A 27019-nucleotide genomic window follows, 5' to 3' on the forward strand; every position below is an offset into this window, starting at 1 on the left:
AATCGGAATGGCAAAAAGCATCAGACTCAAACTGAGATGCAGTTTCTTTTTTTTGGTTTTTTTGGGGTTTTTTTCAAGAATATTAGTTCAGTCTGGCTGACAGCTAAGAGCAATTCAGTTCTTCAAGGTAAATATCTTACTCTGGAAACAGACCCTCAAGCCCCACACACAGTTTCATAGAACAAAAGAAACATTCCTCAAAACAACTAAAGTATCCAGGGGTGGTAGCAAATCCCAGAGGGATGCAGGATAGAAAAGTGTTCACTATCAATCAACAGCCTCTGTGACAATTTCAATTAACGTCCTACACGCTAGTTTTAAAAGCTAATACAGACTTTTCATCTTGTAAAATAAAAACACTCTTAACAAAATAATTGAAAATCTCAAACAAGACAATGTGAAAGAACTTTAAAAAAAAAAAGGCAACCTTATTTTTTATTCTGAATTGTCTAACTTGGCACCTCACTTCTTTTTCAAATTTTATCTATAAGCTGTAATCGAGACAGCCTTTTGACCAGTAAAGTTTATAAAATGCTTAGCAACAAGTCTGTTACATATCTATTCCCAGGCTCGAGAAAATCAATTTTCAAGGAGTTTATAGTTTTTTCTGAGGCTTGAGCAGCTCAGGGTACACTCCTCTGCTGTCTGGGATATGGAGCCCATGATTCACCCAAACTTGACAAAGATAAGGCTCTTATCTTCAGCAAGAGAAAAAGAATCAACACCCCGAAGATGGGTCAAATTTCATTGCCACTGGGATTAGCAGCTCCTCTTGGATCAGCTGACTTGGAAGAAACCTTTGCAGTGTCTGGAAGAGACTGACATTACTCCAAAAGGCCGACTGCAGAAAGCCCTTAGTTGGCTAAAACTGGAATCAGCAGAGGAGCGCTGCCCAAGGGCAATAATGACAGCCCAAAGTGCAGTTTGCTCCACCTCAGACACAATTCTTATTTTCGTGGTGATGCAACCAAGGGAGACTGGCCCCAGGAATCTCAGAGCTACCTGACAGGAGTCTGACTTCAGTCAGGAGCTGAACTCTATTTACTGGAAGATGTTTGAAGGCAGAAAGATTTCTCATTCCCTGACATTTTTAGAAATGGGGACCGGGTTAGGAGTCATTTTTTTTCCCTTGTGATTCCATAGGCTCATACCTTTCACTGGCTTGTAGCCACGGATCACAAAAAAGACCAAACTGGTTTTACAAAAAGTGCTGCAGAAATAGTTTACAGAGTTTAAAAATAACATGACCTTACAATGCAAGATTAGCTACATTTGTTCAAGATTTGGCATTTTTCTTTGACTTGATTCCTTTTTTTCCCAGTTAACTATAACTTCACTAAAATAAAAAATCCTATGACCATATAATTTTCATGGACATTTTGACCCGGGATAGACCATTTGGTCCAGCCTTTCCTCCTTGGGGAGGGCTGCTCTTGGCCAGACCCATCACACACCACCATGCAGTTTGTGATTTCAGGCCAACGACCAGGGAGACCCAGAAGGGAAGTAAGGAACTGAGTAGAGATAGAAAGCATCCATCAGAAGAGACAAGCACCACATCAGAAAGGCATGTTACAGGACTTATATATTTTCCTGGAATGACATGTACTCACAGCCAGGCATTCTGAAATTTGATTTGCAGGAACTGCCACTGGTGGGACACCTAGCTGGACTAAAACAAAGCCCAGATTAAACAGGCTTATTGTTCACAGCATACTACTAGGTCAGGACTAAAGCTACCCTCATCTTGAGCAAAAAGCAGCTCCACTGAAATGGTAGAACACATGACCAGTCCTTGAGCATTTGGGTAGTGTGATCTCCCAGTCCTATTCAACCAAGCTTGTCCTGAGCAAGAAGTACCCCACTAATAATATTCTCTAGTGCTAGCTGTTCCTGGTTTTGGTGGGAGGGAGTTACTTAACGTGGCCTTGGCCTTTCACCTTATATACAGCATCCCTAATCATTCAGTATTTTCCTTGTTGCTTTATGCCTGGTGCTCCAGATCAGAAGGATTTGCAAAATTCTTTTGTTGTTTTCTTCCCCTCGCTCCTACTTTCTTCTTTTTTCTCCTGTGGTTACCCTGGGGAGAAAAAAAAAAGATAAAAAGCTTTGGCTGTTGAACACAGGGCTATACACTGAAGCATTTGTTTTAACTTACAGATATGTATCAGGCAAAGACATGCCTGAGAATGAAGATCTCTCTTTAAAGTGCACAGAAAAGTCTTGCTATATGGATCTGTAATGTCATTTAGCTGGGATGGGGGAGAAGGGACATGATTTTGACTGACTAAAGAACATTTTTAGGGCTGGAGAACAAAGAGGTTTGAAGAAGTAATTGATGCTGTCAGGACTTTAACCTGAGAACTCCAGCACTGTCTGTTCAGATAGTATTGCTAAAACAGTGAGGAAGCTTTATGAGTGAGTCAGTTATAAACTATATCATGCTCCATGGGGATGACAGACACTAGATAAGGTTTTATACCTGGCCATACATAGAATGACAGAATGGGTCAGGTTGGAGGGGACCACAGAGGGTTACCTGATCCAACCTCCCTGCTCAAGCAGGGTCATCCCAGAGCACATGGCACAGGATTGCATCCAGACTGTTCCCGTTACCCTGCTCTCTCCAGTGAGGGAGACTCCACACCCTCTCTGGGCAGCCTGATCCTGTGCTCAGTCACCCTCACAGTAAAGAAGTTCTTCCTTGTGTTCAGGTGGAACTTCCTGTGCATCAGTTCCTGCCTGTTACCTCCTGTGCTGTTGCTCAGCACCATCAAGCAGAGCCTGGTCCATCCCCTGACATCCCCTCGAAGGTACTGATAGACATCAATGAGGTTCCCTCTCAGTCATCTCTTCTAGAGGCTGAACAGGCTCCTTCAGATTTTCCTCCTAAGAGAGATGCTCCAGTCCCTTAATCATCTCCATAGCCCTCCACTGGATGTGCTCCAGGAGCTCCATGTCTCTGTTGTCCCAGGGAGCCCAGAACTGCATTCCAGATGTGGCCTCATTGGGACTGAATAAAGGGGCAGGATCACCTTCCTCAACCTGCTGGCAAAGCTATTCCTAATGCCCCCCAGGATACCATTGACCTTCCTGGCCCCCAGGACACACTGCACAGCTTGTTGTCCATGAGGACCTCCAGGGCCTTCTCCACAGAGCTGCTTCCTAGCAGGTCAGCCCCCAGCCTGTACTGGTGGCTGGGGGTAATACATACTGCTGTACTTCAACAAATACAGCCCTTCACATCAGCATTTTCCTTAGCAAAATTCCCAGAAATAGGCTCCTCTCCACAACAACCTAAAGAGAGTCTGTACTTTGGAGCATGGGCTTTTATTGCACACCTTAAAAGAGGGCACACAGCCCTGGCTGACATGAGTGGGACCAGCGCAGAGGCTTTGGGTGCAATCAGCTTGCCCTCCCCCTGAAGATATTCTGCAGTGTAATGTCCCCATCACTCATTTCACTCTGACACCAAAAAATGTTCAGCAGGATTTAAATTAATCGTCCCATGGGAAGAAATCACTATATGTCCAAAGGCAGAAGGGTCCTAGTTCTTTCATTTGAAGAAGACAGGATCTCAAATACTGAACCATTTTGCCACTTTCAGCTTCAGGAAAGACAAAGCACATGATCACTGAGGAAAACTAGGGAGCCCCTGTTCACACTGATAAGGCCAAGGTAACACAAAATGCTTTTTGGTTTTTTTTCTAATCTCCCTCTGTGAGAACACAAGAAGTAGCCACAGAGCTGGAGACACCAAAAAGGCCTGTCTGGGTAATGCTCTGACAATTGCCCTCTGAACTTACTAGGATCGAGTTCCTTGCACTGCCCAAGTCAGGAGTGACATCAGAAGAAGAAAACAAACACCCACATCTGTGGGCTTAGTCCCATAAGTGTCAAAGCTGGGGCCTGAATATATTAAATATATGCGGGTATCTTTATGCTGCCTGCAACTAAGAGCCCTAAACACAGAGTTTAGTGCTGAGATAGTTAACTTCATGAACAGATGTGGTCATAATTATATCAGATTTTAGTAAAATGAGCAATCAAATTGTAAAGCAGAGTAGTACAAAGGTAGCTTGTTCACCTTCCTATACTGATTAAATTAATTTAAATACTCAGTTTTCCATCATTATCCACTGCCATAAATTTAAAAAATCAATTCTATTTATTTATTTTCACTTCCTATAGATTCCATCATGCTACAATCTATTATAACCAAACCAACCATAAACTACCACATCCGTTGCAATGAAATTGCACCAACCTGACAAAAATCCACATGAGCTAAGTACAACTGAGAAGTTTTCATTTCATTACTCTGATCACAGAGGTCTCAATGACAGCTTGTGCTTTGGAGACCACAGCAAATATGAGGAGTTGACTTATATAGGCCCTACATGGTCAAGAAGAGCTTTAGTTTGTCATTTCTGACTTGAGGGAGGAAATACAGATTGAAAAATACAGAATACTGATACAGTGGAAAAAGAATATCAGCTGGTAGGCAGGGTTGTAGGGATACCATCCCCAGAAGAGTGCTCTACAGAAGTGTTACCACGGAGTCAGCCAGTCATGCATTCCTGCAATTACATTTAACCTTTCCAGATAGCCAAATTCTCTCTCTCCTTCCCTTCTGGCCCTAACAATCCACCTACAGCTGCAGCACACTCAGAAGCATGCTTTGAAGAGTCCGGATGCTCATTTTGGGCAGCATAGGTCTGATTTCCAGCAAGAATAGCAGAAGAAATTGGTCTCAAGCCATGACTTTGGAAAATACTCAAACTTTTTATTCTGCTGATTCCTGTGAAGCTTAAAGCCTTCATCCATACAAATTCCAGGCTTTGCCCCAGCCATTCTCCTCCCCTGACCATTACCACAACACCTCATCCTGGCAAATACAGGTTTTTTCATCAGACTTTGCCCCTACCTAGTACATTTATCTGTGAGATCCAGCAGGAAGAAGAGCCATGCTGATACAATGTGAATGCTTCCAGTTTTCTGTTTGCCACCATCCTTTCATTATCAGCTCTCTAGAACAGATGGACTGTAATTTCACAGGCACCAGAAGTGTCAATAATTGCTTGGGAGAGGCAGAAAAGGCTGCTGCTTCAGTAGCAAGAACCCAGAGGGAAAAATAAAGGCAGAATATTGTGGAAGAAATATGGAGACCTGTGTTCAAGCATCAGCCTAGTACCAGTTATGACTATGGCTGGAGCTGGGGCAATTCAGACTGCTTTCTGTTGCCAATTCTGCTTTTTGTCCAGGAAAATGGGTTCCATGAAATGCAGCTAAAGACGTGAATAAATCTGTTTCAAGCTACTGTGTTCCTTCTGTTGGGACAGCATCCATTTTGATAGCCACTATGCTCTCTAGTAAAGGTGCCTAAAAGCATTTCTATCCGTCCTGCCATTCAGCTAACATATACTCTCTCCAGATTTGCAAAGGATCACATGGGGAACTGAGATCAATTTAATCTTTTCATTGCTTGCATTCCCCTGAAAAAGTCACAATGCAATCCATTTTAGGCTTCTCCAAAAGGCAAATAAACAATAACTGAAAAACATTGAAGCAAAATAAGGAATGAGAAATTCTTTATCTTTTGACAGTCATCAGTTTACAAGCTCACCACACTGGATATGCTGTGGTGTTATGCATTTCCTTTTCCCACCCTCCACTTGCCTTAAATAATACATATGAAAGATAGTAAGACACGAGAGTGAGAATGTAGTGAAGAAACTGCCTCTTTGCTTTGAGCAACATTATGAGTTGGCAAAATATTTTCAATCCTTAACGGCCAAGCTTTGAAAAGCGCTTCTGAAACGAAAAACAGGGCAAAGTATCTAAAATGCAAGAAGAGCAGGAAACTCTCCGGCACACAGCAAGCTCTGTTCCTGTGTTACAGGCAGCAACCCATCAAGAGATGTCACACTCTGGAGAACAAAGTGTGGCACCATCTCCTGGCACGGCCAGCATGGCTTGTGGCTGAGCAACAGGCAGCTGTGCTGGCCCTGTGTCAGCCGGGATGAGTCCTCCTTTCGTAATCCTCAGTACACCACCTCTGTTTCTCCAGAGAAAAATAAACCCTGCAGGGTTAGGGACACGTCCAGAGCATGAAACAGTGTTCTTAGGTCCACATCCAAGCCTGCCTTTCTGCAGTGTTTTAGTCAGGGGCAGCCCTTTCCCTGGGGACAGCGAGGTCCAGTCTCAGCGGAGCTGTACGCGGAAAAGCCCTGCTGATCCAATTTCTTTTTGTGCTGTGCCTAAACCTCAGGATTGCTACGTGTGTTTCTCCAAGGAGCTCTGGCCTGATGCACGGAACCACCGCTCTCTGCTGCTTACTCACGCAGCAAACATCCCCCGCCCCGCACCGACAAGGGCACGGCTGCCTCCGCGGAGCGCGGAGCAGAGCCGGGCTCCTCCCTCTTCTTCCTTGTGTGACAGAGTCATCTAGTGGCTGAGCCCTGAACGATCGACTAAAGCCACCACGCTGCATTTAGAGCTTAAATGGGATGCAGCTGCTGTTACCGACACTGGAGACAGGCCGCTACAGAGCTGTTCGCCTATTAACTGCTCCGCTCAGGTTCACATGCCTTAAAGCAAAATATAAGCACGCGGTACCAGGCGCACCAGCCCCGAGGAAATCCTCTCAGACAAATAAATACATAAAATAAAAAATAATAAAAAAAAAATTTAAAATTTAAAAAATAAAAAAAATGAAGGGTTGGACTTCGTCTCCCTGCCTTGAATGCAAAGTTGACATGATTGAAATTCACTAAACAAGCAACAGCTGACTGAAAAAGGAATCGAATAATTGGGATTCCCTCTTTTCTGTTTTTTTCTCACCATCTCCTGAAACAATTTATTTTTTTTTCTTTGAGCTATGACTTTACATATTGTAATAAAAAATGGGCATATGGATAGCAAAGGGGAGCTGGGCCCAGTGACAGCAGTTACTCTGCAGGCAGCAAGGCCTGGGTGCAGAAATACAGCACACAAGGACAACAGAGCCCAGTGAATGCTCCTTGGTACCTGTATATGGATACACGGTATGTGGGTGGCTCTAAAGGGTGACACTGCCCTAGAACAACGGCAGGGAGATCCCCAATGCCAGGGCAGCACAGCTACATTGCATTTGGGATGAAAAACACTGCTCAGGCCATTGAGTCCCAGGGACCTTACCTCTTCTCGAGGAGTATATGGCTCAGACAGCACAGGTCAGATGCAGCAGCTCAGCAAGGTAGAGCAAGGAAGGGCCCCTGACCCCCATCCAGGCCTGGTCCCAACCCAAGTGAGGAACTTCTGCTGCTGGAAGGGAGCAGGACTCAACACATGCTCCTTGCACTGACTCTCTGTCACCAGCTGGACACCACACCCACATGGTGCCTGTCCCCTCAAGACTTCAAAATCCTCGGGGGCTGGTGCAAGGGGCCCTAAACCCACAGGGCCTGCCAGTCCTATGGGGCCAGCTGAACCAAACCCCACAGGGCCAGCTACATGAAACCTCTAAATCCCACGAGGCTTCCTAAACCCGACAATGCCACCTGTTCGGAGCCCTAAATCCCCCAGGGCTCCCTAAATCAGACAGAGACAGATACATGGGACCCTTAGCCCCACAGTGCAATCTAAACCCCACAGACCCAGATGCAAGCATCCTTAAATTCCATAGCGCTCCCTAAAGCACACGGGTGGAGCAGCAATGGGCCATCAAACCCCACAGGGCCAGCTGCAAGGGACCTTAAACTCCACACGGGCCCCTCAATCACACAGAGCCTGCTGCAACACGCGGCAGGGCCAGCTGCAGCGTGCTTTAAACCCTCCGGAGCCAACCAGAAAAGGGCCCACACGCTCCAGCCGGCCGGCGGCAATGAGCCCCTTCCCCCCGGGGCGGGAAGGGGAAGGGACGAGCAGCGGCAGCGCCACCGCCGCCTTCCGGGGCGGAGCCGGGGCGGGCCGCGGCCGGGCCGAGCCGAGCCGAGCGGGACGGAGATGGCGCAGCGAGCGCTCCCCAACCCCTACGCGGATTACGACAAGTCCTTGGCCACCGGCTACTTCGACACGGCCGGGAGGGTGAGCGGGGCCGGGGGAGTTGCCCGGGGTGTGCAGAGCGGAGACCTGCCTGGTTAAAACATGCGGTGCCCTGGCTGTGCGCCCGCCGGGTGTCCCCGGTGTACCAATGCCCGCCCGCCTGCCGGTGTTTCCTTCACGTGTGGTGGGTTTTTTCTCCACAGCTAACCCCCGAATTCACGCAGCGGCTGAATAACAAAGTCAGGGAGCTGCTGCAGCAGATGGAGAGGGGCCTCAAGTCCGCCGACCCGCACGACTGCACCGCGTACACCGGCTGGGCAGGTAGGGTCGGATCCCATGGGGCAGGAGCTCTCCAGAGGAGACTAAGGCAGGCCAAGGCAGACTGTGGGGATTTAGCCATTGGAATGGTCACAGTAGATCCATGTCAAGAATGGTGCTTCTTCCACATGTTTTAATCCATTAAAACAAGGGATGTCTTTCTCAGGACTCCTCAGTTTTGAAGCAGGTTTGAAGTTGCAGAGGGAAGACCACAGTGTGGTAGGGCAGGATTGTGTCTTCTCTTGGTTAATAGTGCTGATCTTATGCAACAGAGCAAGCTAGCACCTGCTTGAGAGCGGACGTGGGAGCCTCGGAAAGGACTGGCTCCAAATCTGGCCATGGTGGGGATGACAACAAAACCAGTGCTCCATGAAGTAGGCAGGTGCACATGGTAGGTCAGTTACCTGCAAGGAGCCCTTGCATATGGCAGCAGTGAGCTGATGGCCTGAAATAGTGTCCATGTTCTCTGTTTGGGCTGAATTTTATCTGATGACCTTGTCTGATTGGCAAGTTTCTTCAGTCCTGTTCCCCAGGTGGTGCCCCTCTACTTAGCCAGGGCTAGTCCTGCTCCAATACCTGCTGGAAGGAGCAGAAATGCAAATGTGAGTATAATGAAGTGTGAAAGCCTTCCTCACTCTAACTCTTGTGTGCAAAGCTTCCAGGAGCTTGTCTTTCTCCTGTTCTGCATTTTCATCCTAGTTTTCCTTCCTTGGTAGCGTGCCCTGTCTTCTCCTCCCTATTCCTACCCACTGGCGCCAGGGAGGACACACCTTTTGCTGTGCCTCATCCTTAGCTGCTGCTGTGTGCTTTGTCAGCTGTTGTGCCAGGCCCTAGGGAGAGACCCAGGGGAGTTGCAATTAATCTCATGCTTGCTGCAAGATTTTTTGCTGCTGCTGCTGCTTTTTTTTTTTTTTTGGCAGTACACTGTGATCCTAAATGGCAACTCTCTACAGCACAGTCTGGGTATGCCTAAAAGCACTTGTGTGTGGGTGCTGTGGAACTTGATGCCAACATTGTGCTTGAGAGAGTAGTGTTCATTATGTTGGTGCTAAACAGAAGTTGCAGCTTGATGACCACAGTTCCAGAAATGCCTGCTTAAAATTTTTCTTAAGGCAGACAGGCAGCTCATCAGAAATGCTAGGATGCCAGTATTAAATTCCAGCGTGGGAGAACGTTGATTTCATCAGTTGCTGCCTGGCAGCACTCTGCTCCTACTGCCTGTGAATTTATGCATTTTTGCTCAGTGGTGGCTGATTTCTCCTTGGAAAATGCATTCGGTCTTCTAGGCTGTGTGACCCTGCTCTGAGGTCCCCTGCAATGAAAAGCAGTCCACACGTAAATATGGTCTTCAGTCATGATGATAGAGTCTGCCTCTGGCCAGAATAATTCAGGAAGTAAAGTGGGAGGACAATTAACTGATGTTGGGAATACACTTAAATTCTTAGGGGAAAAGGAAGACACCTTTCCCCAGAGGCCATATTTCCTTCCTTTAAGGTGGTCCTAAGGAGCTTCATGTTGGAAAGCGACTGCAGTTGTGAAACAGTGGTTTAGAGCTGTGGTAGGATTTCAGCTTGTTTTTATTTGGAAGGGAGCTTCTCAGGAGGGAGTCATCTCTTTTTGTTCCTGAGATCATTCCTCATGAGCACACCACCTTCTTGCCTTGGCTAATAGGATTACAAAAAAACCCATGGGCAGATTTCCTGCAGGTCACAGCCAGCAGAGCGAAGTTTGCAGATATTACACTGTAACTTTGTCACCCTCCCTTCTTTCTAATCCTAGCTATATTAATTTATTCAGTGCTGGTTTCCAGAGACAAAATTAATTGGGCCAAGACAGCAGCTTTTTCCTGTAATTGCTTATGTAGAAAAGGCTTGTTGGGTATCTCTTCATGTAAATCATTGCCCAGCAGTCTGAAATCAGACTCATGGCCACTAATAAGAGATCTGAAATATGGCTCTCTTGGCACAAACTCTGTGTGAAATGGAACATACTTGAGTGTAGTACATTACACTCAGGTAATACGCAGCATATGCCGGCATAGGGAAGGACTTATATTTTCAGCTCAGAGGTAGTGGAAACACACTTTGGATCAAGATTATTGAGGCTGAGTGCCCTCAAAACACGTTTGAATCAGGTTGTTATGGTTTCATTCAGTTCATTCAGTAGAGATCAGAGCCCCATAGGCAACATCTGGTACATGCCTGAGTACGGACCAGCCTCGGCTGTTGTGTTCTTGCTTTGGCTTTTAATCAGTTTAGCAAGACTGCTGGAAGAGCTTTTGTGGTCTTAATCTGTTTCACTGGCATCACAGTGTTGACTGAGGGAAGGTAAACTGCTGTAAGCTAAGAGTTGGAAGCAGTTCAGATCCTGGCAGGAGTACAGCTGCCTCTTCTCTTTTCAAAAGATTAGCACGAGGGTGCCAAGGAGTACGTATATGCCTGTTGGTATTTCTTGTAGTGCAAAAAGCCTTGCTCCAAAGACTGCCTTGACTGGGAGCATAGATGATGGGAAGGGAAAGGAAGGAGAACTGACTTCACTCCTGTCATCTCAGCCAGCTGCAGACGCTTAGGAATCTCCTGAGTCCAGTGCCAGCTGGACTGTTGTGTCCTTCCAAGGCGATGCGGTATTTAAGGGAGAGATTCCCCTTCCTCCACCCTATGGCAGTGCCTTTGGAATTTGTTTCCCATGTGAGCGTTCCCTTCTCTGGCAATGTCATGGCTTTCAGAGCTCAAGGGCCTTTGAAACAGACTGGTGAGTGCAGTTGGCCTGTCCAATCCACAGCTTTTGGCTGGCCCATCTGCCCCTGGGGATGAGGAGCAGGACTGAGTTGCCTTTTGAGGGGACTCTTCAAAAGACACACCAAATGAAAGAGAAGTCAGTTAAGAATGAATAGAAATTCAACCGTACCAGTTCAGGAAAGCTTCTGGAAAAACAGCTTTCATTCACTTTAGTGCAATATTTTCATTTTCACCTCAAAACACAGAGAACTTGAGTCTCCTGATGAGAGTTCTGCTTAGAAAAATGGAAATTCTCAGATAATCCCTACAGAACAAGAGTCAGTGAGGCTGCATTTGGTGACAGATAATAGAGTGCTTTGTGTCACCCACATAAACCACATTCCTGCCAAGTGCTTGCTGGGTAGTTTTTGTGAAATCTCCATTTCTTGGAGATTGTAAGTATTTGACTGCACAAGGCTCAGAACAACGCCATGTAAATTTGAAGTTGGCCTTATCTTCAGATCACCTCCATTGATCCCTCCTAGCCTAACCTGTTGTAGGATTTTATGATAGAATAAAAAGTTTTAGAAAAGAAGCAACCCAGGTTGTAAGGCAGGAGAGGCTGAGGCACCTGAGTAATGTCCCATGTCTGTGTACCAGTGCACAGTGCACTGAGGCAAGCTGTAGTAAAATGCACTTGTGGCTCCCCACAAAGTTATGAACATGGATGATACAGCCTTCTAGAGGAGATGTCTCACTGTCCCATGCAGCATGGCTTTGGCATGCGTTTAGGAGCACAAGATAACATCCCATGCGTCTGCATCAGAAAAGATGCTTATTATACTTTGAGCTGGACAATAAAGCTATGCCATCCCTGCTCTTTTACCCCATGCCTGACTCATTAAAATGAGTCAGCTGTCTCATTAAAATCAGCTGTCTCACTAGACACTACCAGGCTTCATCACTATGTGCGGAGATAGGTTTCTCCTTCTTCCCTCTGTGTTTGACATCCTGCTTTGAGGGTGCTGGCTGACTTATTTCCCTGGGTCAACACAAGATCTCTGAGGTCTTTATGGCTGTAGATGGTCAGTTTGGAACTGGTCCAGAGTTGGTGACCAGATTTTCCCCTTCTGGAAAACCACTGTCCTTTGTGGAAGGACCACATTGCAGCTCAGCTCCTGCTGGGCAAGGAGGCATCTTGTTCAGAACAGTCAGAATGGCATAACTGCTTGCAGTGGTAGTGCAATCCAACATAAAAAGCAAGTCCAAACTTGCAGGGAAGTTGAGGCATAGCTTTACTTCTCTTTGATCAACAGAATGGTCATATGGATGAGATACTCTTTCAGCAGTGCTTTAGCTCACGAGCACGAATTTTTCTGGCATCTGCAGAATTTGCCTCCCGATTTCCTGCAGTGATCATCTCGGGCATGGACACTCCACACTGGAGGTGGCAGTTTCAATCTTCAGAGTCCTGCTGAAGGATATGCTGTCACTAGCACGTGTTCACTGCAGGCCTGCACCATCGAGGGCTGCCTGATGTGTTCCCCATCATATGTGGCTCTGCAGCAGGTCTTACACGGCAAGGAGCAAAAAACTTGGACATCTGAGAAACTCCAGAGAAGGTGGTCCATCCAGTCGTAAGCGATCAACGGAACAAAGCCCAGATGTCTTTGGCAGTGGCAGGCCACAGGCAGCCACTGTGTGGCAGTTCTGCTGGAAACAGTCAGGAGTCTCAGAAGTCACAAAAATAGGTCACATTTCCAACTGGGATACTGAACACAGAATTCCAGGACACAGAGAAATGGAGCAGATCCACAGCTTATCTAGCCCCACGTGACTGATGTACAGCACATAAGGCATGCCAAACTAACACCTGGTCAGTCAGCAAATCCTACCTGGTCAGTTGGAATGAGAAGGGTATTATGGAAGAGAGAGTGAGGCAGAGCTGTGGAATAGCTTCTGCAGAGCAACACTGCCCAGCTGAGCCAAGTTCATTGGGTGAAAACTCTTGTCTCCAACCTGCACTGCCTCTGAAATACTCTACCTACATCTTGGCACATGGGTCAGTACAGGATATCCCCCACCCAGATCGCTGCATTTTGTGTCCCTCTGCATACACCTGTCAGCATTTCCTCTTTATGCATGGGCCTGCCCTTCTCTGCTAGCCTTCCCCACCTTGGGGCTCACAGACCCAGCAAGCACCTGGCTGAAGGCAGCACTGCTTGTGCCCTTGGGATCAGCTTGGGAGTACGAATTCTATGAAGAATGAGTTAAGAAAATTTACTTAAAGTTCAGTTTTTAAGGCCTTTGGATTTAAAAAAAAAAAAAAAGGGAAATATGAATGATTTGGGGAAGCAGCTTTCATCCTTTAGTACAGGTTGGTGGGGTTTTTTTGGAGTCTTTCCAAAGATGCTTGGGCCTGGGAGGAAAGGGGATGAGAAATGTTTTAAAATAGAAGAAGCAAAGAAGTCAGAGGAAAACAGTGCTGAGACATTCATGTTCTAAGAATTCAATCCTAGCAGTACTCTTGGCATGGTAGTTATGTGCATAATTAGGGTGGTATGATGGTAGTGGGAATAGAAGCTACTTACAAAGCTAAAAGTTGTACATTAAAGCAGATAAGAGTGCAAGTTGTGCTGAGACATCTATCAGGCCTGTTAGAGTCTAGAAGCTGTGCTAGGTGCTAAATAAATCAAGGAGAGTCACTTGACATTTGCTAGCTGGAAAAAGAGGGTTCCCCTTCAAAGAAGGGCTTCATATCCACATCCTTATATGCTTGAGTGATGGCACTGTACATCTGAGCTCTCTCTGGAATTACTAGCACTGAATTGCTTCGAGAGAGGACAAGGTTATTAGCTTCAGCAGGAAAAGGAAATTTTATACATGATATACATGCAGAATTGACTTGTCTGTAGCCCAAAACTTTGGAGATTATGCATGCAAAATGAGAAGTTGATCTAATTCTGAAATTGTTTTCAGTACCATGGAAAGTAATTTTACAGCATGCTTGCCCCTTTCACTTTATCACATCAAAATCTGCTGAGATTGGCTCTATTCATTTAGGCTTAAATGCAGGACCTGAGTCTTCTTAGAAATGGTTATTGGTCAGGGGAGAAATAAGCTTTTCTTGAAGTGATGTAGATGAGTAGCTTTCTTAAGTGCATGTTTGAGGATTCCTCCCAGATCAGAAGGATGGTTCAGATGTGGCAGACCTTTCAGACACAGCCTTACTGAGGACTCCTCAGTTACCTCCTAAAAGCTTCAAGAGCTGGATGAAGACAGGGCAGACAGAGGCAAGGGACAGCCAGTAATCTGAGTGCTCAGTAGTGGAGTTGTTTCTGTAGCTGACCAGCCCATTGAAAACATCCCTGAGATTAGCTCAGAGCTTTGTGCTAATGGCACCAGGGTTGTGAGTTTGATCCCAATATGGGCCAGTCACTTAAGAGTTGGACTTTATGATCTTTGTGAGTCCCTTCCAACTCAAGAATATTCTGTGAAATTTCTGTGAAACCTCCAGAGAGGACCATGCAGCCTTTTCCAGCATTCCAGGTAGCTGTTTGTGTTTCAGATAAGGGCTGATCTCATGAGTGATGTGCTGCAGAGGAGAGCTGAGCAACCCCTGGGTTTTTTTCTAGGATGCACCAGACCTTGCTGTAGGGCTTGGCACCTGCTCAGCAGCAGGAGATGGTGTCCAGGGAGCTGTAACAACCTTGCTGGTGCTTCCCAGTGGGAGGGAAGAAAAAAAGAAGTAAAAAAAAAAAGAAAGAGTCAAGTAGGATGTCCTAAGGATACTGCTTCTCCATTGTGGTGGCATGTCACTTTGTTTTAAAATCCAATCCCAGCTAAGTGACCCAGCCCTTTACCCCCTGGCATGGAAAAAAAATAGAGGGTAACAACCCAGCACTGCTCTGCCACAAGTACCATCTTGCCCAAAGATTTTTTTTCCCCTCCACTGCTGACCAACAGTCACAGGTACAATTTATGGACTTAGGTGGGTTTGTCTAGGTCTCATCTTTTGCTCCTTGCTACTACAATTGTATGTAATTGTATGTAATTGTATGTAATTGTGTGGTGTTCTCCAGGCTCTCGTGGGTCAGACACTGCTGTTTGTCTTGACCTGTTGTCCACTCAGGAGCGACACCAGGTACAAGGAGGTTGCAAAGCAGTAAAAGAAGCTGTGGATGCTGCAGCTCAAAATTATGTCCTTGGATGTGCCTGAGAAGCCTGTCTATAAGGCTTATATCCTAAAGGAGGCAGAGGGGTGGGTTTTTAGGTTCCTTATAACAGCCAGGGCAGAGAGCAGAAATTTTTAAACTTTTCTGGTGAGTGCAACCTCCGTGTTCCTTTTTCAGGCATTGCTTTGCTGTATTTGCACCTGTATGATGTGTATGGAGACCCAGCCTACCTTCAGGTGGCCCACGAGTACGTGAAGAAGAGCCTGAGCTGCCTGACGAGACGCTCCATCACTTTCCTGTGTGGCGACGCCGGGCCCCTGGCAGTGGCCGCTGTCATCTACCACAAACTGCACAACCAGAAGCAGGCAGAAGACTGCATCACTCGGTAAAACACCTGGTTATTCTCTGACCTAATGTTCCCCTTGCTCATTGAGCTGGTCTGGGCTTCTATGGGGTACCCTCTACCAAGCCTGAATACGTTTTGTTGCAGTCTTGTGTGAGAAATAATCCAGTAACTGAGGAGGGCAGTACAAACTAGTTCTGCCCTGCTGACAGAGGTGGCTTAAGGACAAACACACTTGCATGGCAGCATGGGGAGCAAGGATATTGGTCAGCTGGTATTGCCATCTTAAAAATAATTCTGATGAACACAGGAAGAAAAAAAGTGCCAAAATAAAACAAAAGAAAAAATACAGAAGGTGGGGTTTGGTGTTTTTTTGAGAACCCTTCAATTTAGTTTTACAGCCATTTTGATGAAAAGGAGAAATGTGGTAGAATTATTAGATTTAATTTTGGCACTTGCTTCCACTTGCTATTTATTAGTTGACTTTGACTTAAACCTAAGATTGACAGCATCCCTTTCAACTGCTGAATGCAGCTGGTTATGATTAATTTATTTCTATTTCCTGCCTTTCCTAGACTCTTTTCAAATGTATTTTTGTTGGGTACTTAAGACAAGAAAAGAACAAACAAGCAACCCTAGATCAGCATGTGGCAGAGGAAGGAAAAGAGTTAAGGAGATGCAGTTGCAAGCATTTCTTGAATAAGGGAGATCAGTTCTGAGAAGGTGAGAAACAGCCCAGTAGAGAGTTTCCATTTTCACATGGTCAGCACAAAATAAGACAAAACCCCTGATGCTTCAGAACAACACTGAGTTCCCCTAAACAGCCACGAGCAAGTGATGTATAATAGCAATTAAAAAAAGCCATGGGTGGGAATCAGAAGTGTCTGTATGGTTTGGACACAAAGTTCCCACTCCCTTTACTAAGAATAGCTTCTGGTTCATGTGGATATGGTCAGTCTGAGGACAGAACTGTCTTCTTTATCCTTTTAATAATCTGTGGGTTGGATTTTGCTTAATACTTTGACAAAATGGGAAATCTCACTATGATTTAATATATTTGCTAACAAAAAGGGAACTAGTCTGACAAAGCTGGTCAGTTGTGGTCAATACAAAAGTCCTAGGTTGTGAAAAAACCCCTTGTGTTTTCTTGCCAAGCTCTCCTCTCACTGGTTCCCACCTGTTCTGCCTACAGTTCAGCGGCAGAAAGGAATTTTGTGATTAATTCTGCATTGCCATCTAATGATATCATAAAGGCAGAACCTTGGAAATTGGTTTCTTAATACATCTGAAGGGAGGAAAAACAAAAGTGTCTTTCTTGAAGGAACAGTGATACTGTCCTTACTCTGCCACCAATTCCCAGAGCAGTAATTTGACCATGCTCCTTGAAGAACAGAGTATTTCTCTGAAAAGTAACTCCCTTAATCAAAATTCTTAAGTGAGTTTTGAGTGTGCTGTTTAGTTGCAGAACAGTTGCTAAGCTATGCAGTGCAAGAAAATGCTTTTCTCACAGCTGTGAAGAACGAGGACCTCTCTCCATATTGTCCTCTGTCTTTTAAAGCACTTCATCTTTACAGAGCCTGTGGAGGGAATCCATCAGCCAGGTTTTACCTGCAGTGGAAGAGACAGAAGCTTGCTCTCTCCTAAATGAATTCATGACTAACAAATGTGCCTTTATGCTCTAGAGAGACTGTTTCAGGGCAGCCCATTTTCCAAGAGCCTGTGAAAATCTGAGCCATGTTCCAGGAGCCCTCTTTTCCCTGTCACCTCCCACCAATTCACAAGGCCAAAAGTTTGCTTTCAGAGCCAGTGGCTTATAAAAATCCCATTCTGCTCTACAGCTGCCTCGATTTCCCTCTATCCAGAAACTGCTGGTTGTTGGCAGTTGAGGTAATAGGCTGATAAGTTAATAAGAGTGGCTCTTCCTTTCAGAGACCTCAATTTACCCCTCGCTCCTGAGAAATGCATTCAGCGTGCAATCAGTCCAGGAGCATCCCAGGCATCTCTTGTTGCACGCATGGCCACATTTCAAAAACAGCAAAAACTACTGGCAGACTTCCTCCCCTGATGATCCTGCCTGGAAAGCAGCTAGAGGGAAAGCAGTAATGGATAAGGAGCAAGAATAGTAGCTCCAGCTGCTCCAGATTTCCCCATGAAAAGAAGATTTCGCATCCAGACCTCAGAAAATCACTGCCGTGGATATTACAGTTCACCCATCCATCCATTCCTTCTATTGCACCTGACATTTCCCCAACATCTCAGAGCTGAACAATATCACCAGCCAGTATCTCCTCTGGCCAGCCTGCTGCTGGGCAGAGCCTATCTGTCCAAACACTGCTTTTCTCCTTGGCAACCCTCCTCATTGTGCTTTCCTTGGACTTGGACACAATGGCCATGAGGAGGCAGCAGGGCTTTCCTTTCAGCCCCTGCAGCTGAGAGAGGAACCTGTGCTTAGTCCTAGCCTGGGGTATAAAGTCTCTCTCCTGGGTTTAATCTATCAGAAACCTCTGCCATGGAGCAATGCACATTTTAAGTAGTACATAGGAGACAGGGCAGTCCACCTTGAGACAGTGTTCCCTCCTTTCTCCTTCAATATCCCTGCTCATGTTGAGTCCAGTGCCAGGGAAAGATTCCTGCCATGAGGAGTCGCAGCCCAGCATCCTTTCTCTGCTCTGAGGGTACTCTGGACATTTGGTTGCTTCTTTTCTTGGCAACACATTGTTTGGCCCTGGAGCCAAGGCTGCCAAAGCACCTTTTCTGTTCCTCTCACTACTGTGACAGGGAAGATCTGCACACACGGAGCTTTCCTGACTGGTTTTGCATCAGGGAAGCAGCTCAGGAAACAGCCTTGCAGCCACTTGTGCTAGTATTTGCAAAGTGGTGGAACTTTTCAGATTGCTGTCTCATGGGTGAGCAGAAAAATAAAACCAAATCTAGTCACATTGCCACCTGCTGCTCTGACAGGGAAGGAATCCAGCCCTGCTGGAAGTGTGATGAGAGGTAAAACAATGGAAAAATTGCATCAAAAGTGAATTGGGCTACAAAGCACTGGTGTGAAGAGTGGTCAGTCTCTGTTAGCACTACAGGAACATCACCAACTTTGCAACGTGAAAATAGAAAAGTGGCAAAGAAAACACTTGTCTGCAGCAGAGGTCACTCTCTGCACTTGTGGGCTAAAGCTTGGTGCCAGCCAAGATGTCCTCAGTGTGAGGTTGTCCCCAGACAGCCCACAGCACTCACACCCTGCTGAGCTGTCCTCACTGCTGCTCAGCTCTCCCTAGACCAGATTTCTTACATGTGCCACAGTGGCTTGATGTTAAACAACATTTGTAGCTCCACCTCCTTAGATTTTTAGCTCATGGAGGCACCTCTTTCTCTACTGATAGCGTAGCCCTGGCTACTTGCAGAGGAAGGGGCTTTTCTGTCATGATTTCTGAGCATTAGGAGTGAGACTTTTACACAAAGCAGCCAAATTAAAGGGATACCAATTTAGTTTGAAAGTAGTCATTTTTGCAGAGGGTTTGCCTTGCCAGCAGCATCATGGGAAAATAATGGTGGGCAGCCTTTCCTGAGCAGTCAGCAGCTTTATACTGACCATTTCATTTAGCCCAGGTTTCCCCCTCAAGTAGCTTTCCCAGAGCTGGTGGTCTAAAACACAAGCACATAGTGTGAGCGCATTATAAAGGGCTGGTTAGGCTAAAAAAGCCAAACAAAAATCAGAGGGGAAGGAGTGATTCCCCCCCTTGCGTAGCTGGAAGGCTGTGACACAGAGACTGGCCTGACGTCTGCCGGGGCACAGGCGGGGCATGAAGGAGCAAACCATGGTTTTGAGTGCCAGTCTCAGTGCTTGGTTATGTGGCTTTGAATGTCCTCTAATGTCCCCCATGGGAATTTTTCATCCCAGTTTGCTCCACCTGCTCAAGGCTGACCCACGGGTACCCGATGAGCTGCTGTATGGGCGCATGGGCTACCTCTATGCACTGACGTTTGTGAACAAGCACTTCGGAGAGGAGAAGATCCCTAAAAGTCATATTCAGCAGGTACTGTGCCTTTTGCTGTCTCTTCCCGTGCAGCTCATCTTTGGGCAGGTAAAAATCAATGCTAGATGTAGAGAACTCTTGCAGTAAGGGAGAAGCCACATCATGGTATCCCTGCTGCTTTGCTTCCAGAGGGACAAAGCACCACACACGCTCTGCTGTCCATATAAATCCATGAGCAGTACTGAATTGGCATGTATTTTACTCCCTCACTCAGGCTCTTTCCTCTGCTTGGGCAGAAAAGCAACTCTAGTTCTGTGTCAGGATACTCACTGTGGTGTGTCCAAGACAGCAGCATTTCCCTCACCCACATCTGTTCCCATCACAGGTCTGGGAAGCAGTTGTAGCCTCAGGAGAGAACCTGGCCAAAAAGAGGAATTTCACAGCAAAGAGCCCCCTGATGTATGAGTGGTACCAGGAGTATTACGTAGGGGCAGCCCATGGTTTAGCTGGGATTTACTACTTTCTCATGCAGGTAAGAGGCACTGGAGGGGAGGGAAGGTCCCCTTAGCAGCTGTTTCACATTTCTTTGAAGAAGGAGCAGCATTTGAATTGGTTCTTGGTGATGTCAAGCTGTGAAAGCTCCCTTGTCTGATGGACTTACTCGTGTTTGATCATACATCCTCGCTGCTGAAGGTTTTCTCCAAGACTGAGATTGAATATCCTTGATGGAGAGAATTGTGACCTGCATTACACCAGCAGTGTCACATAATGGAGGCCTGGAGGTCAGCTGGGTCTGAGTTTCCCCCTCATGTTAATTGCTTATAAAGTATTCCTGTTTGTTGGTATGTGTGAGCTTCCTGCATTTTTCGAGCTAGTTACTTGGAGCAATCTCAGATCATTGGAGTGAGAATCTCGGGGAGAAAAGCACAGTGGAAGAGATTGCATTCGTAGTAGGAAAGTGAGACAAGCCTTTGTATCCAAAGGAGGGCCTGTTCCTAAATGTGAAAGAGGTGGGACTTTTTGCTTTGATAAAGGAACTGAGTTCTGTAGTGCCTGAAGCAGGCAGGGCAAGATGAGAGGCTGGGAGCTGCAGTACCCTTTTGCTATGATGCTGTCTTTCTCACTATTTTGCACAACTCATTGGAGCTCTGGCAATATTCCCTACTCTGGCTCTGAAATGAGGGTGATAATTCCCCAATGCAGGTCACTTTATGCATAAATTTACAGTGCTTAAGCACTTAGAAGAATAACAGCAATAAATAACATTGCATTTTTAAAGCACCCATGAGCAGTGCAAATTATTTTGATATAAAAATAGGTGATATCTTTTATTAGACCCAACTCTCAGAACAGGTGGGGGAAAAAAGCCACCGGGTTTCAAGTATATGAGCTTTGCTTCAAGACCCTCAAAGTTAAAACCCACATACAGGATAAGCAGAATTCCTGTGAATATAACCCTTCTCTGTGGCTCAGAGAGGAAGGGGTGGTTGGTGGGTTTTAAGCAGATTTGGCAAGAGGAGGATGCAAGGTGATTATTGCCCATGAGCACCAGAAGAGCTAGCTGGGAGCAGGGGAGACAGGAGTGTCTGAACTTGTTGCCAGGCTGATGTTTTAAATAATTTTAAGTGTAAGTCTCCCATAAAATACTGCATGGGCTTCATGCTCTTCTGCCATATGAAGTACAGGGAGCCTGGATCAGCCGAGCATGATGCAGAAAAAGCCTTGGGGGAAGCAAACAAGTGAAATATGAAGAGACAAACATCTTTTCTCTCTCATGGTTTTACAGCACAGGTATTGATTTTTAATTTTCCAGTTATTAACCTGGGAACAGTGTGATCCTTAGGTGAGAGTGCTCATTGCAGTCTGCTGTGGGAAATTAGAACTGTACAGATTTTGTGGGGGGCAGTGTCATTGGAAGAGGACACTGAAGCCACTCCCTTGCTTCCATCTGAGGTCAGCAGTGAGGTAATCTCCTTGAAATCACCCAGCAACATATGTGAAAATGCAGCATCACAGCTGAGATGCTCTAGGTGCTGGAACTCAACCCTGGCACTCATCCTTAATACTGATTTTAGACAGTTTATCTCTTCACTCCAGCTCTGGGTGTGGAAGCTATTCCTGCTTATCTGCAGGAAAAGGAGCAGCAAGCCCTCTTGCTTAGGGTGCTGGGTGACATGCTAGGGACAGTTTTTGTTTCTGGGATGCAAGGGCAGGACTGGCAGTAAGACCCTGCCCAAAGACAGAGAGCAACCAGGGGCCGAGTGGGTATTTGTGAAGTGTGAAAGCCTGGACCAAAGAAATTACTTATTTACGAGGAGCAAGTGGGAACATAGCCATAGTTGGCTTTGTTTCCGCCTTTCAGGCAGATCTTGGGTCTCTTAGGGACAGACAGAATGGTAATTCTCCCTGTTTTAATGCTTTCTCTCCCTTAGCCTGGCCTTGGAGCGAGCCAAGTAAAGCTGCACAACACAATCAAGCCCAGTGTGGACTATGTCTGCCAGCTCAAGTTCCCATCTGGGAATTACCCTCCATGCATCGGTGACACTAGAGACCTGCTCGTCCACTGGTGCCATGGGGCACCAGGTGTAATCTACATGCTTATCCAGGCCTACAAGGTACCAGAAATCTTGCAAAGACCCTTTGGGGACCCTTAATGTGAGACTTCATCACAGAGAAAATGCTATGAGACCCCGCCCTGCCTTGAGAGTAGGATGGCTTGCTACAGTGAAATCACCACACAGGGACCACTAACTGATATGAAAATTAATCTTCTGAAAAATATTTCTGAAAATACCCATCAGTTGTGTGGGTTGTCCTGTTACAGGTGATTGATGGTGACAGCTAGTTGTGTGGGAAGTAATGATCAGACATCCCAATTCATCATATTGATATGGAAAAGTGGCAGAAACAAAACTTCTTAACATCAATTTGTAGATGTTAAAAAGGGCATTCTTCTTTATTCAGAATGCTGGACATTTGGAGGAGAGCTCTTCTAATCAAACATGCCAAATGACAGACAGACAGGGCTCCTTATTACACCTACTCGTTAATATTCATTAGTTTGTTTACATAGTCAAACCCCTATTGGAAGTCCTTTTTGGTCTTTCCGGGTCTTCTGTGTCGTCTTGACCTCAGTTCTTGAGCATCTACAGCGGGTACAGCATCGCTGTGATCCACACCAAAAACTGTTACGTTTGTTCTTCATTTTATCTTGTTTGGATACACAGAGCTTAGTTTACATCTTCTTTGTTTAAGTACATCTTTACCAAATTCTCTAGGACTTCTCTAAGATCATATTGTTCCTTATTTGGGCATTCCGAGATACTGTGAGTGAAGTTTCTATTTCTTCTATCAATATCAAAAACATCCTCCTTTAAAGTAGACAGCAAAGTAACTTCCAGCAGGAGAGAAACTAATTAACTCAGGCCTCCACAACACACAAGGATGCTCTTTGGAGCAAATCACCTCAGCAAGGATGACTGTTTCTTGCCCCTGCAGGTCTTTGGGGAGCAGCAGTACCTAAATGATGCCCTGCAGTGTGCAGAAGTGATCTGGCAGTACGGGTTACTAAAGAAAGGCTACGGGCTGTGCCATGGGACAGCTGGTAATGCTTACAGCTTCCTGGCACTGTACAACCTCACTCAGAACATGAAATACCTCTACAGGGCCTGCAAGGTAAGAGCCTGAGGAAGGGAGAGGGGATTGTTCACTTCTGCCTTCTACAGCACCGCCTTTGCATTTGAAACCCAACTTCTAGCATGGCAGACATGCAGCTAGATCTGACCAGCTGCACCAGAATAGTCCTTCAGCAGTGCAGTCACTGTCTGCCAGCCTGTATAGAAGGGATTTCCCACAGAAGCCTTGCTCTGCAAGGGGCAGCGTGAGGATGAGAGTGGTATTTTTGTTCAAGATTTGTCTTTAACCACATTTGAACGCTTCTTGTTCCTCTTTTCTCAGTTTGCAGAGTGGTGTTTAAGCTATGGCCAACACGGGTGCCGGACTCCAGACACACCATTCTCCCTCTTTGAAGGTAACCTCAGTCTCTAGGCTTGTGTTTTGCTCCTGGATCTGAACTAGTCCAGTACCAAGGAAAACCAAACCCACATGCCACTGAAGCCATTGCAAAACTCAGTGTAGAAGATGGAAAGGAGACTGTACTCACTGGTTTTACCCTGTTCCCAGGAGCAGTCTCCCTGTAGCACAGGCTAATGTCTGTTTACAGTGGCAGTTCCATCAGTGAGGACCTCGGGCAGCAGTATCACAGGGACAAGAGTTGGGCAAAGCTGCTCAGTGTTAAGCTTGAGCACCAGGAAAGCAGAAGGGAGGGATCTGGAGGGGGGAAGGACGCATTGTGTTTTCCCTGGTGCTTTTCAATGTTTCATCAACATCAAAACACTTTCCTCACTGAAACACCAAAGCTGCTTGGGAAACCTGGGTTCAGACCTTGGAAATTATTTAGGGCCTTTTCTTCTGTCTTCATGACTTATTCACCCCTGGATAACTGAAAAAAATGGGTACCCAAAGGGAATCTCTCAAGCACAGTGTGGTTTTTTTGTCCTCAGGAATGGCTGGAACAATTTACTTTCTTGCTGACCTGCTGGTGCCAACCAAGGCCAAGTTCCCTGCATTTGAACTCTGAAGCTGAGCTTGGCAGTTTCCTGCCTGAATCTGTCCACACGTGAAAACACAGTTGGAAGCTGTTTTCTCCTTCTTCCAGACTCATAACTCATTTTTCACCTAACTGAACGTAAATCCATCCTCTTGAGGGCATGCTGAGTTCTCTAACATTTCTAGTCATCTTATTACATTGCTTCAATTTAAAAGACAGAATGCAAATTTTGCTGGTGTCCCTTAAAAGCACAGGGCTGCAGGTGGGAGCAGGGAGAACTGTACAGTATTTTGTTGGCTACAGAGTTTTGCTATTTTATGTATCCCATTTCGTGGGAAAAAGTTTCTATTAAATGTAAGTTGGGCTGTTCGGTTTCTTTTTGTGCTAACTAATAGTTGCAGGAATTTTGTTGCCTATGTAAGACAAAAGATGGAAAACTGAGGCTGTGGCCCTGCAAGTTGTTTTTAAGCGTTTTCTCACTGAGCACCCAGGGAGTATGTGGTTCAGTAGCTGGGCTGCACCACGTGAGGCAAATGGGATGGACTATGGAGTCTTTATATGTTGTTAACGTCATCTTGTAAGTGGCAGAGCTGGAACTGGCATGCCAAAGCCCTGTCCTGAATTTCCACTGTTTGCTTTAAAAGCAAAGCTATGTATAGCTCTTTTGTGCATTTTTTTTTTCCAGTGACAGACAAGTAATCCACTGCCATCTGACATTAAACCTTGCTAGTCCATGGGCCACCTAATGGAAAACTCCAGTCTAAAAGTGAGCTAAGCATGCTTGCTGGTGCGGCCTCTTCTGGTTAGTTTTGAGAGTTTACTTTGCAGTCTTTATTTAAATTCGTGTATTAGGTGGTGCCAGGTGCATCAGCAACAAGGGAAAAGAAATATATTCCACTGAATTCTGTCAGTGTTTAAGCTATTAGCTGTATAGATGTTGTTTACATGTTTTCTTTTATAAGTGTTCCCAAAGTTGGATAATTTGAGTCACTCATTTGCCTTGCTCCTGCTTGCTGTAGTTTGATTTGCAGCCACACATCTACCCAACTGGAAAATTTGCCCTAGGTTAACTAGCTTTGACTTGTCAAGCAGACCAGATACTTAGCAAAGGGTAACTCTGATTTTCCATCCTTTAGCTGGTGCTGCAGCAATTTGCAGCAGAGACCTGACCCTGTAAACCACTTCCTTAGCACTGAGCATGAACTAAACACTGAGTGCAGGGAAAGTTCCAGATACAGCTGTACTGCTTTGTGCTGTTGGAGAGCAGCTCCTCAGATCTTTCAAGGGCCTAGCTGCTGAGTGGCTCAGGCCATAGGAGCAGGTGAGAGCTGCAGGGCAGCACAGCCACACTTGTGCACCAGTGACAACAAAGCAGGACCACCAAACCTGGCACACTAACACACCTGGCTCACACATGCCTGAATGCAGGGCAGCCCAGCCCTTCCTCAAAGCCCACACTCCTGCTGCAATCACAGGTTTGTGAAAGTCCACCAAAAGACAGCCTGAAGTGCAGAAGAGCTCAGCTGCTTGGGGCTGGGCATCCCTGTTAGAAGCCTCAGGCTCATGCAGGCTCAGCAGCAGGCATTCCCTGTCATTCACAAGGCCTGAGCAACACAGGGAGGTGGCAGAGAAGAAAGAAGCAGGAGTTGGCTAATCAAGCAGCACATGAGGCTTGCTGTAAGTTACCTTCCAGCTTGGCTGGTATGATAATAGAGTAGGGACACTGAGCCTGGGTTTTTCCTGGGTACTGCTTGTATAAAGGAGATGGTTTGCACAGCCTGTGTCATAGTGTCATGACAGCATAACCTCCCAGGGTTTGTACACTGATGGGGGGAGGGTCAGGGCCACGTGTACAAGTGCTGAGTGTTTAATAAAAAACTGTTTAATAAAAATGCTGAAATGACCAAGCTTTGGGTTATTTTTACCTCCTGTCTGAAGAGATCAACATATGCCACAGCAGCCACTTTGGCAGCTCCTGGAGGCTCAGTGGCCTCCCACCCATCCTGAGTGTTAAGAGTATTTCTCATCTTTCCTTATCTCCAATCCATTGAGACCAGTCCTGTGCTTTCCTCCCAGAGCATCCTTTTGCAGTACTGTCTCCATCCAAGACTGCATCCTCTCAGTGTGGCTTCCATTGGAGACCATAGTCCTGCAGGTTACTGTTAATTGCACCAAAATACACCTGTGTGCAATGCTGGCCACCCGAAGGAGGATGTGGATCCTCCCAGAAAAGCACCCTCCTGCTCAGTAGAAGGAGGAACAGGCTGCCTCAGGAAGGCTGTGACTGTCCAGCACCAGAGGCTTGAAGGCCAGACTGTCAAGAGTGACATGGATAAAGGTGACCCTGCACATATATTAGGTTGCTTGAGGTCCTACAAAACCTGGCTTTCTACAGTTTCCATTTCTACTAAGGTTTGTTGTGAAGGTCTTGAGGGAGAAGGTCCAGGAATGAGGATGGGAAAGCAGCATAGTGCAGTTTTTCTGGTTAGCTTTCCTTTCTAATACAGGAGTGTGGTGCTGCCCACTTCCACCCACCTTTATGCCAAAGAGAGGGAGAGGGAACAAGACAAAGCCTGAAAACACAACAGCTGCTTCAGCAAACTGCCTGAGAAGAACTTTATCAGAAATACAGAGATTTAACGCTTGGTGATGGTTATGTTTGTCCATTGTGGTGTTCTGTTAAAAAAAAAAAAATGTACCTTATGCTCCTAAGAAATAAGTAAAAAGCATATTTTGAATGCTTTACCATCTGGCTCAGTTTGTGTTCACCCCCTTCGTCTACTGGTGTGATCGGCAAGATGAAAGACATCCCACCTACTGTAAACCAAACACCATCTGTAGGTGTGCATGTCCCC

The 27019-nt window shown here is 46.0% G+C and overlaps 2 protein-coding genes across 13 annotated transcripts in view; one reads left to right on the plus strand and one right to left on the minus strand.

Moving 5' to 3' along the window:
• CPS1 (carbamoyl-phosphate synthase 1) overlaps nt 1–27019 on the minus strand; it is a 190819-nt gene that overhangs the window by 118317 nt on the left and 45483 nt on the right. For 7 of the 10 annotated variants that reach the window (XR_007904400.1, XM_051786740.1, XM_051786736.1 and 4 more), the window contains one exon: nt 1941–2080. The exons of 2 other annotated variants lie outside the window; for them this stretch is intronic. Coding sequence is in view for 7 of the 8 variants with exons in the window: in XM_051786740.1 (XP_051642700.1) it covers nt 1941–1954 (14 nt within the window). In the remaining variant the exon portion in view is untranslated. Of the gene's footprint in view, nt 1–1940; nt 2081–7179; nt 7197–27019 lie in introns of those variants that run through there. One more of the 10 variants, XM_051786739.1, reaches the window with a different exon arrangement.
• Nucleotides 7919–26067, plus strand: LANCL1 (LanC like glutathione S-transferase 1). 3 transcript variants are annotated; one of them, XM_051786791.1, is made up of 9 exons: nt 7919–8067; nt 8229–8346; nt 15413–15620; nt 19480–19615; nt 19941–20087; nt 21988–22170; nt 23054–23230; nt 23513–23585; nt 24118–26067. In XM_051786791.1, the coding sequence occupies exons 1-9, from the start codon at nt 7987–7989 to the stop codon at nt 24192–24194; spliced, it is 1200 nt and encodes a 399-aa protein (XP_051642751.1). In that variant the 5' UTR covers nt 7919–7986; the 3' UTR covers nt 24195–26067. The 3 variants fall into 3 exon arrangements, with proteins under 3 accessions (XP_051642751.1, XP_051642752.1, XP_051642753.1); XM_051786792.1 differs by lacking the exons at nt 7919–8067; nt 8229–8346 and adding exons at nt 8374–8945; nt 12450–12682; XM_051786793.1 differs by lacking the exons at nt 7919–8067; nt 8229–8346 and adding an exon at nt 12291–12682.

The sequence above is a fragment of the Manacus candei genome, unplaced genomic scaffold (assembly GCF_025592945.1).
Source record: "Manacus candei isolate 608988 ecotype Guabito, Panama unplaced genomic scaffold, ASM2559294v1 h1tg000023l, whole genome shotgun sequence".
Taxonomy (NCBI): Eukaryota; Metazoa; Chordata; class Aves; order Passeriformes; family Pipridae; genus Manacus; species Manacus candei.